A 15245-nucleotide genomic window follows, 5' to 3' on the forward strand; every position below is an offset into this window, starting at 1 on the left:
TATCAGGAACCTATCTGACGGTCCCTGAGTGACCCTACAAGATGACAGGAAAACCTACTTCGTCTTGCAGCTGCTGGATGGTGGAGCGGACAGGTAACCGGAATACAGATATAGATCAGTGTTCACACTGGTAGCAGAAACCGACACAAGACGGACAGGAAGGTGGGGTAACACTAAGAGATAAACAATACTGAGGGACAACAGATACAGACAAGCGGAATCAAACAAACCGGGTCAAAACCAAGGTGGCGGCAAAGGTACAGATTCGTATAGCAAGTAGAATGGTCAGTAGGCAAAGTAGAAGTCAATACACAGAATAGCAAGAAAAGCAATGGCAAGAGCACTAGATACACAGATAGACTGCAGTAACCAGCGCCAAATAAATGGGCTGGGCAGAATATAAGGCAGTAATGGACACTACCTCCAGCACTGACTGGCTCAGCCATCCATCACTCAAACCGCAGCTACAGGCAAAACGATTACAGAGACACACCCAGCTTTCCCAGGATCAGAAATGGAGCTGTCAATCACAGGCAGCTCTGGGTTTGGTTTTCCAGCAAGAAGCCTGAAACCTGATCCCATCAGTACAATTTGCGAGTTCTGACACCTTAGTTTCAAAACCTTGAGGTGTGGGCAAAGATCTCGGCGCCATCTTGAGTTCATTGTTTCTATTACAGTACTTTTTAGGAAAATAAGACAAGTAGAAATGACAGGATTTGATCTATCAGCTAGGTTCTACTTCGTCACGGACGGACACTTTAATACATCTCTACGGGAAGTGCAGGAGGACAAAATTAGAGAAGCATTTTCTAGCCATAGGGGAGATGATCACTTGTTCAAGCCCCAGTGGGGAACAAAAAAAGTGTAGTTAAATGAAGTTTAAGTGAAGTTTAATTAAAAAATTTTTTTAATACAAAATAAAAGTCCCCTAATTATATATATAGTGTAAAACTCCCAAACAAAACGTGAAAATCACCACACAAATGGCACATATAGTATTGTACATCTGTAATAACCCGTACAATAAAATATATCACGTTATTGAACCCGTATGGGGAACGCCTTAAAAATAAATAAAAAACAAAGCTATGATTTTTGGGCTTTTGACCAAACTATTTACACCAAAAAAAGTGATCATAGAGTCACATCTTCATGTACAAAAAGTACAACTTGTCATGGAAAAAATAAGCCTTAAAGGACACCTGTCATCAGGTCTGTGTCACTTGTCCTGTCACTACTACCTGTTGGAGCAGCTCACAAGGATCCCATCCCAGCCTTTATCTAGTCAATTCATACAGTAATCATTGTAAAATCATATTTTCTTTATTATGTAAATGAGGCTGGTCACATGGTCAGAGGCAGTGATGTCACTCCTGTTCCCCCTCCCCTCTCCTCCCCCTGCTCATGTCTGTGTGTAATGTATAGTAAATGCTGCATCCTCCTAATATACAGGTGAGAGACACAGACATCAGCTACACATGAATCTGACATGTTCTGCTATAACATGGCTGCCTGGAGCTGCTGTATCTCTCCTAAACACACACACATGCACACAAAGGCTGCAGGGGGTGCCAGTACCAGGAAGCACATCATTATACAGCCTCACATCATTATACAGGCTGTCAGTCAAGCACTGGGGGTGTGGCTGTGCCTCCCACTCATGAATAGAGTGGACAGCTCGACTATGCTAATGCTTCATTGGACATTTCACAGGTCATTTGCATACAGCTTTAGGACCTCTTTGCTTGGGTTTACTGGCATGTAGAGGGACAATAAAGGGATAGAGGCAATGCTCTCTAATGGCAGTTTATGAAAATATATTTAGTTTAGGGGGGTTATTTTGCATGACGGGTTCTCTTTAAAACAGCTCAGTCAACAAAATAATAAAACTGTTTTACACAAGCCACTGTAAATATTTTCTATAAAACATCTGTGATGGTAAAAAGCTCAATATAAACCTTGATAAATTCTCTGGGTGGTATAGTTTCCAAAATAGGATAATTTATAGGGGAGTTTCACTGTTTTCATAGCTCAGGAGCTTTTCGAATATATAATAGAAAATTAAAACAATCTTATCAAAAGTTGCCCTCTAAAAGCTCAATAGCTCCTTCCACTCTGTGGTCTGTGTCCCTAAAGTAGTTTACATTGACATGCCATATTCATAAGAAACTGCACACAATCTGACCGACCGACACTTTAAAACATCTCCCCTATGGCTGCAAAACGCTCCACTAATTTTGTCCTCCTGCACTTCCCGTAGGCAGCTGTACGCGGTTTGTCTGCGTGACCCGGAAATAGTTAGATTGATACAGATGAGCGGGCGATGTAGCGTGGAGCGCTGATTGTGAATAATCTTGCTGCCGGGTTTGTGATGGAATAGTGTCTGGGACCGCTATCTGCTTTCTTTGCCCTGTGCTCTTAGCAGACAGTTTTAGTGGCTGCTTCTTCTACCATGGCGAATAAGCGGAAAAGACAAGAGGATTTTCAGAAAGTAAAACTGAAGGTTGGAAAGAAAAGACCCCGAGCCGAAAATGACACAGACACCAACTGTAGAGTCAAGTCCATTCACCTGAGCGAGCAGTTGAGAGAGGAGACATCGCTGCCGACCAGTAGAAGAAAGCTCACCATAACGGTACATAGCAGTTTCATGGCTTTCATGTGCTCCGCATGTGGCTGGTCACATTGTCACCGTGTGTCATTTCTCAAGCTGCAGTCACGGGGAGAGGAGGTTTCCAGTCTTGCAGCCTAAAGCCCCATTCTGTTTGTGTATAACCTATAGTTATAGTGAATGCTGCCATACACATCACTAGATCCCTGAATGCTCATTATTTAATATTGTGAATGACATGGATTTTGAGATGCTGTAGTTTTCTCTGAGGTGCCCAGGTCATTGATACATAAAGCAGTATTTTGGGTTACAAAGTTAAAGAATATAAATGCACCTTAAGGCAGTTTATGTGCTGAGAGATGCTTGAAGAAATGCAGTTTTTGGTTTTATTGTATTGAATAGTGCCACAAGTATGTTGTGTAGTGGGTATTCTGGTGCTCAGAACGTGCTTTGAAGGAATATTCGGTACTGTACACACTGTCAGTGATGCACAATATATAATCCTAATAGTCTTCTGTAGTTGGCAGACCCCAAGCACACGTCTCCTTATCACTGGATCACGGGGGGGGGAACCCCTACATTGATTGTGGCAGTTAGTGGATAAACCCTGAATGACAATTTTAGTTGAGGGGAGAGGCAGCAGGAGACACTGTGTGATACAGCCAGTTTCCTGCTGCTGTTTGGTCTGGTACACTGACAGTAAACATGTGATCACCAGGGCGTGTATGTTCGTCGTTGTTGTCAGATATCTAATTAGAAAGAATTACAGGTAAGTATCTTTTTTGTTAATAAGCGTAATCTTGCGACCTACTGTATTTTGACTATTTTATAATACCTGTAGGCTCAATGATAAATTGACGTTTGTTAATTTTGCAGGGGTTTTCTATACAGCAGTCACATCATTTGCATGACTTGTGGAATAGAAGAGAACGCAAATTTAGAAGAAACCAATTGGGGGGGGGGTGGAATTATAAACACACTTGCGCCACAATTCTGGTGGTTTTGCGCCAAAAACACTGTCTAAAATTCCTTGCACCACAGTTGTCCCGACTTGTCTGATTAAGGGGTTGTGGCTTGAGGGAAATCGTTTGTGCGCCAAAAATTCTGGCACACAGTTTACACCAAGTTAAAGTGGGTCTAATGTTGAAACCAACAGTCTTATACTGCACCAGAATTCATCATCACAGTTATAAATCTGGCGCAGCAAGACTAGTGTTTTCCAGCTAGACACTGGAGCAACCTGAGACATTGTTAAATTCCCCCCCAATAGGTGATGTCACTGTATATTTACATCTCCTAATCAACAGCTAATTTCAAATTAAAATCTCAGATAACATAAAAAAAAATTAGAAAATTACTGTTCATATGAAAATTCATTAGTGATGCCCATATTTTTGAAGCCATTGTGCTTTAAATTCCTTCATCCACTTATTTGTATTAGTATCTTTTGTTTAATTTAACTATTTTTATTGGTTTTCCAGGTAAAACAAATAAAGAAGCATATACATGTCCAATACATCAGTCATGCATAATATAGTGATAAGAACAGCCCTGATCGCAGTTAGGGTAAAAAGCAATTTACCACAGACCATTACTATTCAGGAATAAATGAAGTGAACCTGGAGGGAGAGACTGGGGCTGGATGGGCAGTAAATACTCAAACCTCAAGTCTCAGGGCAGGGGGAGGAAGACAAAAGTAGACAGGAGCGCTCTCCTTGTGTAATATAGTAAAAACTTTTACAAAAAGATCAGTTCAACAATAAATGGGTGCTCACCTTGGAGCACAAAGTAATGTGCATGTAGAGTGGAACGGGAAGGTTTCCGGCGCCAACCTTCTTTCTACCTCTATCTGCCCAGGAGAAGACCAATAGGTATTTTCATGCAGTCGACTTTTTGGCTCTGAGTTCCAGTAGTGGAGCGGGATGAAGTAGCTCTTATCACGGAATGAACTCCCCAGCATGGTCTTAAAAATACCTTCGGCAGGCACCGGACCGAAACACGTAGCAATAAACTAATGTATTTTTAAGACCGTGCTGGGGAGTTCATTCCGTGATAAGCGCTGCTTCATCCCGCTCCACTACTGGAACTCGGAGCCAAAAAGTAGACTATTCAGGAATAAAGAATTACAACTTTAAACCATAAAACAAAAAAACAGTATAACAGTGTCATCTAAACATTATATTGACAATGGACAAGGAAACGACACAGAAGGGGTGGCAAGGGTAAGGACAGGTCTCCGTGATATGACACACTCTTTAACGATGGTAGAGCATCAATGTGTTAGTGATCCTCTCTACTTCTCCAGAAGTCATCCCAAGTGGGCCCACACTAAATTAAAGCTCTCCATTTTGTTGTTTATCAAAGCTGTCAAATGCTCCATTGAGCGTACGTTATGTACCCTAGCACACTATTCCTTTCGGGACGGGGGATCTGCTTGTTCCATTTTGTAGAGATTAGGCATTTTGCGGCAGTAAGGAGGTGCAATAGTAACCTAGTTGGATGTTTGCCTAGTTTATCGGGGAAAATGTTCAAGAGATATACGCTGGGATCTGGGGGTATCGCTCGTCCCAGGGCGGCTTTTATCACTGAACCCATCATCTTCCAGTAGCTGATGATGTGAGGGCATGTCCAGAAAATGTGGGGTATATTGGCACCTTGGGAGTCACAACGCCAGCAAGCATCCATCGTGGTTGGGTAAATTCTATGTAGCAGGGCCGTGGTATGATACCACCACATCAGCATCTTATACTGGTTCTCTTTGTACTGTACGCATTGTGACGTCTTAGCTGCTCTATCCCATATTGTTTTCCACACCGTGGGTGGGAGTTTTTTACCCCAAAAAATTCCCACTTTAGCATATAGTCATGTTGAGGATGCTGGGTGGGGTGAGGGTTGCTTAGCAAGGTATACACTCACCAGCCACTTTATTTGGTACACCATGCTAGTAACTGGTTGGACCCCCTTTTGGTCCATATTGACATGATGGCATCACACAGTTGCCGCAGATTTGTCGGCTGCACATCTATGATGGGAATCTCCCGTTCCACCACATCCCAGCTCTATTGGATTGAGATCTGGTGACTGTGGAGGCCATTTGAGTACAGTGAACTCATTGTCATGTTCAAGAAACCAGTCTGAGATGATTCCAGCTTTATGACATGGCGCATTATCCTGCTGAAAGTAGCCATCAGATGTTGGGTACATTGTGGTCATAAAGGGATGGACATGGTCAGCAACAATACTCAGGTAGGCTGTGGCGTTGCAACGATGCTCAATTGGTACCAAGGGGCCCAAAGAGTGCCAAGAAAATATTCCCCACACCATGACACCACCACCACCAGCCTGAACCATTGATACAAGGCAGGATGGATCCATGCTTTCATGTTGTTGATGCCAAATTCTGACCCTACCATCCGCAGCAGAAATCGAGACTCATCAGACCAGGCAACGTTTTTCCAATCTTCTACTGTCCAATTTCGATGAGCTTGTGCAAATTGTAGCCTCAGTTTCCTGTTCTTAGCTGAAAGGAGTGGCACCCGGTGTGGTCTTCTGCTGCTGTAGCCCATCTGCCTCAAAGTTCGACGTACTGTGCGTTCAGAGATGCTCTTCTGCCTACCTTGGATGTAACGGGTGGCGATTTGAGTCACTGTTGCCTTTCTATCAGCTCAAACCAGTCTGCCCATTCTCCTCTGACCTCTGGCATCAACAAGGCATTTCCGCCCACAGAACTGCCGCTCACTGGATGTTTTTTCTTTTTCGGACCATTCTCTGTAAACCCTAGAGATGGTTGTGCGTGAAAATCCCAGTAGATCAGCAGTTTCTGAAATACTCAGACCAGCCCTTCTGGCACCAACAACCATGCCACGTTCAAAGGCACTCAAATCACCTTTCTTCCCCATACTGATGCTCGGTTTGAGCTGCAGGAGATTGTCTTGACCATGTCTACATGCCTAAATGCACTGAGTTGCCGCCATGTGATTGGCTGATTAGAAATTAAGTGTTAATGAGCAGTTGGACAGGTGTACCTAATAAAGTGGCCGGTGAGGGTATATAGCTGATATTGGGCCCCTTGTAACCGTCCCTTCCTTACATAGCATTTCAAAAGGTGTTGGCAGCGATACTGTTGGGGAATTGTAAAGGGAGAGTAGATAGGAGTTGATCTGTAAGTGGCCATGTTGAGCAGTGGTTGGGAGTGAGAATTGATTCCGTAAGTCTGAAAAACTAATCAATTCCCTACTCCTGTAGTCAGCTACATCAGCAAATCTAAAAAGGCCTGCTGCGTGCCAGGGTCTTGTCATTTGTCCCGTTAGACTAGAGGGTAGGGATGGGTTGTATAGGAAAGATGTCATGGGTGAGCGCTCTGAACTCAGTGGGAATTTTTTAACGCATCGCAACCAGATTGCTCTGGTATGGCCCATAGGGCATAGTAGAGGGGAAGGGGGTGGTAGATGGGACGTTGCCCACAAGAAGGCATTAGGATGTATTGGGGCGCTCCATAACTTCTCGATCTCCATCCACCTTGAGCAGGCTAGGAGCGTTGACCAAGCTGAAATTGTGCGTAAGTGAGCAGCCCAATAGTATTTAATCAGATCTGGTATGGCCAGACCCCCTCTTTCTCTCGGCTGCATCAGGATCTTTTGTCCTAGCCTATGTCTTTTATGTGCCCAGATACATTGAAATATAGAAGCCTGCAGCGCCCTCAAGCCTCCTAGAGGAACTGGGACCGGTAGTAGTACATTAATTTTGGGAGGATAGTCATCTTAACTGCATTAATTCTACCAAAGAAGGAGAGAGGCAACTTGTGCCATCTAATCATTAACTGCTTTAGTGATGCAAAAAGTGTTGGAAAATTTTGGGAGTATAAGGATCCATAGGTGAAGGTGATCTGAATCCCCAGATATGTCAAGGATTGGGATTTCCATTGGAATTTAAAATTGGATTGGAGTCTTGTCAGATGAGCCTGAGGGATTTTTATCGGGAGGGCTTCTGTCTTGGTTACATTTACTTTGTATCCAGATAGTTTCCCGTATTTTTCAAGTAAGTTGTGGAGATTAGGGAGTGAAATGTGAGGCTGTGTGAGTGTTAGTAGCACGTCATCAGCGAACAGAGATAATTTAATTTCCCTGTCCCTGACCATGACTCCCCTAATGTTCTCCGACCGTCTGATAGCAGCTGCCAGGGATTCTATACATAGAACAAACAGCAGGGGGGATAAGGGGCATCCTTGCCTGGTCCCATTGGTGATGTGGAAGCGAGGCGAGATCGAGTGGGGTAGCTTTATTGTAGCGGAGGGGTTAGTATAAAGACTTGTAATTGCATTCAGAAAGGGGCCCCTAAGTCCAAATGCGTGAAGGGTCCGGAACAAGAACGGCCAACCTAAACGGTTGAACGCTTTTTCAGCATCTAAACTTAAAAGCAGCGCTTCCCCATTCGTTTTATTAACCACATCGATTAGGTCAATAGTTCGTCTGGTGTTATCCCCTCCCTGTCTGCAGTGAATATTTTATAGTCTGCGTTCAGTAGTGCTATGGGTCTATAGTTCGAGCAATCCGTGTGATCTTTGTTAGGTTTGGGGATTAGCGTTATGTAGGAGTGTGTAATGTTATCCGGGATTGGGAAGCCGTCTAGGAATTTTGTTGAATAGAGGGAGTAAGTACGGATGGCTTACCAGGATGGCCTGGTAGGTCTGGTAGTACAGATACGTTATTCCGTCAGGGCCAGGGGACTTGCCTCTAGGGAGCTCTTTCAGAGTATCAGCTAACTCTTCGGCTTTTATGTGGGCATTAAAACAGTCAGCGCCCTGTCAGGTAGGTGTGGGAGATTATCCCTAGCCGTTTGGTAGTGTGTTGGGTGAGTTGGAAAGTTTAGAAAAGTAGTCATGGAAGATTTTTGCCAATTCTCTGGGGCCATAGTTCAACGTTCCGTCGGGGCGTTTTAGCGAGTGTGCCTGAGTTTTAGAGGACTCCTCTCTCAGCTGGCGTGCTAAGATAGTGTGCTTTGTTCCCCCTTCTGTTTTGAATATAGAAGTAGTTTTTCCCTTGCACCACGACGGCACCAACCAGAGAGAGAGGGATTCTCCCCCAGGGACAGGAAACCTGAGCTTAAAAACGTGCTCCTCCTATTAGTGGTTTCCTGTCCCTGGAAGGGACCTGAGCTCCTCTAGTTTTGTTATTTTGGGATCGCTGGTTGGTGGTCCAAGAATCTACTTACCATCGGAGGCCTCCATTCAGGGAGTTGCACCCGTGGTCGGCCGGCTGCTTCCATCTAGGTCCGGGCGCGCGCATTCAGGCGCACTTTTAACTTCTGGCGCATAGCAGAGAACGCGACCGGAAGTAAGGACATAGTACTTCCGGTCCGCGGGGCCGCGAACCTGGACACGCCGCAAGACCCAGGGGGGGAGCCCAGGGGTTATAGTACTCCTCCTTGGGTGAGTGTATCCTTTTTAAAAATGTTGTTTTCTTCTTTTGGTCTCTTCTGGAGTTATGTGAACCCAGAAGAGACGAGGCGGCACCGGAAGGAGAGGGGCGGAGCCTATCTTTTAAAAAGAGCCCGGGCTGCAGGTGGATGGTGCTCTTTACACTCTTTCAGTATCGCTGAAAGACGTGATGCTCCTGAGCCCTTGAGGACCCCGACTCCGGCTCTGGGTTTCAAATCCAGAAAGAATTATTACAACGGATGCAAGCCCGTGGGGTTGGGGTGCACATGTAGAGGGAAAAATATTTCAGGGCCAGTGGAGCACTCAAGAAACAATTTTTTCTTCAAATGGCAAAGAACTACTGGCCATTTTGAAAGGATTAGAAGCAGCTCTGCCTTTTTTGAAAAACAAAAATATTGTAGTAAGATCAGACAATACTACGGCAGTAGCCTACATAAACAAGCAAGGGGGGACAAGGGGTCCACACCTCATGCAAATAGCCTCTCAGGTTTTCCAGTTAGCAGTCACACCTGGTATCTCTAAACGCAAATCGCTGAGGGCCGTCTGGTGTGGGAAGGTCGGGGTTTGGAGCGCTTATGTCGCTTAAGGTGGCAACTGGGAGCGGGAGCTGATTTTCAAGCGTCCATCTCCTTGCGGTGCTAGGACACACCCTCTTGTATTAGTATCTTAACCCCTTAAGCCACCATGATGTTGGGGAACGTTGTTTTTGACTTTCCTCAATGTTATGTGGATCACATAGGCTCAGAAGCAGAGCCTTTGTGATCCATGCAGGATGCAGCATCCATGCAGGACACCCTCTGCACAGCCGGAATCATGATAGTCGCATTGTCAAACATGGTAGCGCCTAAAGCGGTTACCCACCTATCCTTCTAGCGATTGTCCCCGCCCCAGAGTATGGGGAGGCTGTTTTTCTCCATGGCAGCACCGGGGTCTGATGAAGGACCCCAGGGGTTACATGACTGCCAGCAGTGCAGCTGTCAGCCTATGCGTCTGCTGTTCCAATACACTTATTCTAGTGTATTCACTTGTTCAAGTCCCAAAGGGGGGGAAAAATGTGTAGTTAAATCATTTGTAAGTTATTTTTCCATATAGTGAAAATCGCCATACAAACATCACATATAGGGTATTCTCACGTTAGTAACAACCTGTGCAATAAAATAAAATCATTACTGAACCCATATGTGAACGCCTTCAAAATTATAAACTTCTAACCAAACAAAAAACCCCATAAAAAGTGATCAAAAAGTCATTTACATCTGCATCGGACCAATAAAAAGTACTTGTCACACAAAAAAATAAGCCTTAAAAACAACAAAATAAAAAAAAAGTTTTCACTTACACAAGCCAATGTAAACACTTTCAATAATACTTCCTGCGATGGTAAAAAGCTCAATATAAACCTTGATTTTCTGTGGGTGATGTAGTTTCCAAAAAAGGATAATTTGTAGTGCAGGTTTACTGTTTTCGTAGTTCAGGAACTTTTCAAATATATAATGGCACCTGAAAACAACGCTATCAAAATATACCCTTTAACTCCTTAACGCTCTGCGCCGTAGCTCTACGGCGCAGAGGTATAAGGAGTGTATGAAGAGGGCTCACGGGCTGAGTCCTCTTCATACAAAGGTGGGGGTTTTTGCAAAATGCATAAAACCCCCACCGCTAATAACCGCGGTCGGTGCTAGCACCGATCGCGGCTATTAACCCCCCCGTTGCCGCCGGCAAAGTCGCCGGCGGCATTTAAAAGACGGCGGCGCGCGGGCGCCGCCATCTTTTTTTCGATCGCCACGCCCCCGAACGTCATCGGGGGGCGGCGATCGGTTGCCATGGTAGCCTCGTGTCTTCTTTTGACACGAGGCTATCTGGCAGCTGCAGATTCGTTACAATGAGCCAGTGGCTCATTGTAATGAATGTGCTGCAAAAATGCCATATATTGCAATACAGAAGTATTGCAGTATATGGTAGCAGCGATCTGACCATCTAGGGTTAATGTACCCTAGATGGTCTAAAAGATAGTGAAAAAAAAAAGAAAAAAAAAAGTTTAAAAAATAAAAAAAATTAATAAAATATTAAAAGTTCAAATCACCCCCCTTTCCCTAGAACGGATATAAAACATAATAAACAGTAAAAATCACAAACATATTAGGTATCGCCGCGTCCCAAAATGCCCGATCTATCAAAATATAAAAACGGTTACGGCCGGCGGTGACCTCCGAGACGGGAAATGGCGCCCAAATGTCCGAAATGCGACTTTTACACCTTTTTACATAACATAAAAAATGAAATAAAAAATGATCAAAATATCGCACAGACCTCAAAATGGTAGCAATGAAAACGTCGCCTCATTTCGCAAAAAATGACACCTCACACATCTCTGTGCGCCAAAGTATGAAAAAGTTATTAGCGTCAGAAGATGGCAAAAAAATTTTTTTCTTTTTTGTACACATTCGTTTAATTTTTGAAAATGTATTAAAACACAATAAAACCTATATAAATTTGGTATCACCGCGATCGCACCGAACCAGAGAATAAAGTAGGCGTGTTATTTGGAGCGAAGAGTGAAAGTCGTAAAAACTGAGCCCACAAGAACGTGACGCACGTGACGTTTTTTTTCAATTTTTCCACATTTGGAATTTTTTTTCAGCTACGCAGTACACGGCATGTTAAAATAAATAACATCACGGGAAAGTAAAATTTGTTACGCACAAAATAAGCCCTCACACAGGTCTCTACACGGAAAAATGAAAAAGTTATGGATTTTTGAAGTTGGAGAGCGAGAAATCGGCCGAAAAACCCTGCGTCCTTAAGGGGTTAAAAGCTCAATGCCTTCTTCCGCACCTAATGTAGTTTACATTGACATGTGGGGTATTGCCATTCTCGTAAGTAACTACACAACAAAATCTGATGTGTTTTCTCATTTTATATTGCATGAACGTGTACATTTTAGGACTGAATAATAATTTTTTTCAAAATTTTAAATATTCCAAATAGAACCTCCTGTTTTCGTTGTTTTGAGGACCTTAAAGGGTTAAAAAGCTTACAAACGGCTGTTTTGAGTAATTTGATGGGTGCAGTTTTAAAAATGGGGCGGTTTGTGGGGAGTTTATAATAATTGGAACTTTTTAATAATGAAGCTGATTTGTCTTGAAATTGAATCTGAAATTTACTTGAAAATTTGGAAAATCACTGTTCTAACATATAAAAAAAATTATGTTGGCATAAAGCCGACATATGGTTAATGTTGGTTAGCAACCAATTTGGGCGGTTAGACTAACTATATGATAAGCGTCACATTTAGAAATAGGAACATTTTCAAAATTTTCACTAATTTTTAAGTTTGATATATTTCTACTAAAATATAGCATTAATATGAAGTACAACATGTCATTAAAAAAATCCGAAAATGAACTTGGTAAGATAGTGTTCCAAATTTATAACTGCATATAGTGGCACAGGCACATTTGAAAAATCGGGCTGTGTCCAAAGGGTGAAAATGAGCTTAGCCCTTAAGGGGTTAATATATAACTGCTGGTACAGCATCCATAGGGCAGCACAGTGGCTCAGTGGTTAGAACTACAGCCTTGTACCACTGGGGTCCTCGCTTCAAGTTCCATTAAATCTGCAAAGAGTTTATATGTTCTCTCCGTGTTTGTGCATGTTTCCTCCCCCCCCATGTTGATTAGATGATTTATGTAAAAGCTCACAAAGGAATTATTATAATTATCATCCATGCAAAAAAATCTCAAACACTATGAACACAGACTATAATGCTGTGTCTTATTTATGTATATACAAATAAAGCAACTGGACAACCGACACACATCTGATGTTCTACACAGATCATCAGATTGTGCCTTGATATTTGCAGCATCTATAAGGCTTACCAAATAGAAGTCACTGGGGGGATTTAAAGTGTTTTGCGGTCATTCTGGCATTTTTATGGCCTCTATAAAGACCCAGCCCTGCTAGTTTCCTGGCATTTCTGCCCCGCACACCACTTTGGGAATAACTGGGAGTAGAACGGGTGGGTTTAGCATATTTGCTATCCTTTCAGATCAGGTCTCCTGCCTTCATCTGCCTTAATCTGTAACTGAATAATCCTGGAACCTAACCTAACTTGTTTAAAACTTTTTGCAGTTTATTTACATATTACTACCAGAGGCTACTGGGGCGTGTACCAGCCTGGCTGGGCATGCAAAACTAAGGCTTGTACACTCACCACTAGCCTCTGCTGTAAATTTACAAAAATTTAAAAAACATCATTTTTTTAACTCGTTAGTTTAGGTTCCAGGACTGGAAGTCTTTTTTTTTTTTTTTTTTTTTTTCTTCGTTAGTCTAATCCATATGTAGAACTGTGTAAAACACTACTGAAGCCCAGCTTCTCTGTTTTAATCAGATAAATGCAGGGCTTACATAATTTCTTGGCACATAATATAATTCCAACACTAATGATTCGATAACAAGTGACTTTTTAACAATATCTTAAGGTGTAAATGAAGCTTTGGATGGAATGTATCATATTCTAGTGAATGGGAAAGAAGCTGCGATAAAGCATCGTGCTTTTGTCTTTTGGCTCTACACACACTGTAACCAGCCAAACAAGTCTTTGATCCAACCCCTCTATAATCCAGTTAATGGTCTATGTGAAATGCCATAAATTATTACTTCTGTACAACCCTCTTAATTTTTTTTTTATTTTCAGGATATCCTGTCTCAGATGCATCACTACAATGCTGGTGTTAAACATGATGCTCTTGTTGGTCTTCGAGACATTCTATCAACTCATCCTTCAGTGATTGATACACATATTTCTGTTATCATGAGTGAGGTGGCTGCAGTTTTCACAGATAAAGATCCAATGGTTAGATCCGCTGCTGTTTCTGTGTTACAGCAACTAGCACCAATGGTGTCTCAAGAAAAAATTGCTCCTTTCTTTCCACTTATTAGCGCCCATCTTTCCACTGCTATGACTCATATAATGGGTGCTATTCAGGAAGACTCATTAAAAATCCTGGACGTTCTTTTGGATGCTTACCCAGATCTACTGATTGATCGTAGTAGTATGCTGGTGAACAATTTCCTAGAACTCATTTCTCATCAGAAGAGCACTAAAGAGATAAAAAAGATTGAAAAGCCATCTATGTGGACACTGTCAGTAAATCCTAATCGGAAGCTAACTTCACAGAAGTGGAGATTAAATGTACTAAGCAGATTAAAAAAATTCTTGCAAGCGTTATTAAAGAGATCAGCGAAAAAGTTCCCTGATAAAGAAGGACTTCATGATGGCACAGAAAAGCTTCTAGTTTCTAACATCAAAAGTGTTGAGATCTCTTGGGCAGAATATACAAGTGGTAATCAGTCTATCAATCTGTATGATTCCAGAAAAGTGAATTCAACTTTGAACTCAACATTTTGTTTAAGGTAATAAATGTTGGCTGCTTTTCTAATTTCTTTTTTTTTGTTTTTTTCAGATTAAGTGTGGTGAAAATGTATTTTTTTTCATTAGTAACTCAAAGTTTTAGACTAGGAGCTCAGATATTCATAATGTGCACTCCCTTAATCAGCACTGTTAGGGTCTCTTAAGCTTGGCCAGTCCTTTACCCTTAGAAAGACATGCATATATCTTTCATAACAATAACAATTCTGAAGCACATTTTACTAACCTGTCATCAGAGACCCTTTTTATGAGTTTCACATGTCCCCACAGACCTTAATCATCACATCTTCCAACAAGTTTTATAACATTTCTGCCATTTATTGTTAAGGGGGTTATCCGAGTTTAATTATTTAGGGCCGGGTCCGGGCTGGCTACCTCTGGGCCCAGACGAAGGCTAGCGCCAAAACGCGCGTTGGGGAATTTACTCATGGCAGTTGGGAGGCACACCATGACTATGGGTATGGCAACATTTCATCATTGGCACATGCACTGAACACTTTATATGTTATCAGGGATGTAATGTTGCCCTTGGTTGATACTGTTAGCACTTGGTACACTTTATTGCAAGTATTTCACAAACAGTTCACCATTCGATATGTGAAAATTCAAGTACTGTGTCATGTGACCTTATACCATTGGACACCCTGCCTCTCATTTCTGTCCTACATGGTTTTTAATGTTCCTATGTGATTTTCTCATTGACCGTTCGCGACCCCCTCCTGTTGATTTTGTTTATGCATCATCCTATTTTATCTAAATTAAGTACG

At 42.4% G+C, this 15245-nt stretch overlaps 1 protein-coding gene across 5 annotated transcripts in view; it reads left to right on the top strand.

Annotated features, from left to right (window-relative positions):
* Positions 1–2224: 2224 nt before the first annotated feature.
* The window catches only part of TEX10 (testis expressed 10), a 118974-nt gene continuing 105953 nt past the window's right edge, over positions 2225–15245 (top strand). For 3 of the 5 annotated variants that reach the window (XM_072153051.1, XM_072153052.1, XM_072153053.1), the window contains exons 1-2: positions 2225–2632; positions 13744–14462. In XM_072153051.1, coding sequence (XP_072009152.1) covers positions 2453–2632; positions 13744–14462 — 899 coding nt within the window. In that variant the 5' untranslated portion in view covers positions 2225–2452. The remainder of the gene's footprint in view (positions 2633–13743; positions 14463–15245) is intronic. The other 2 variants (XM_072153049.1, XM_072153050.1) reach the window with 1 other exon arrangement.

The sequence above is a fragment of the Engystomops pustulosus genome, chromosome 5, assembly GCF_040894005.1.
Source record: "Engystomops pustulosus chromosome 5, aEngPut4.maternal, whole genome shotgun sequence".
NCBI lineage: Eukaryota > Metazoa > Chordata > Amphibia > Anura > Leptodactylidae > Engystomops > Engystomops pustulosus.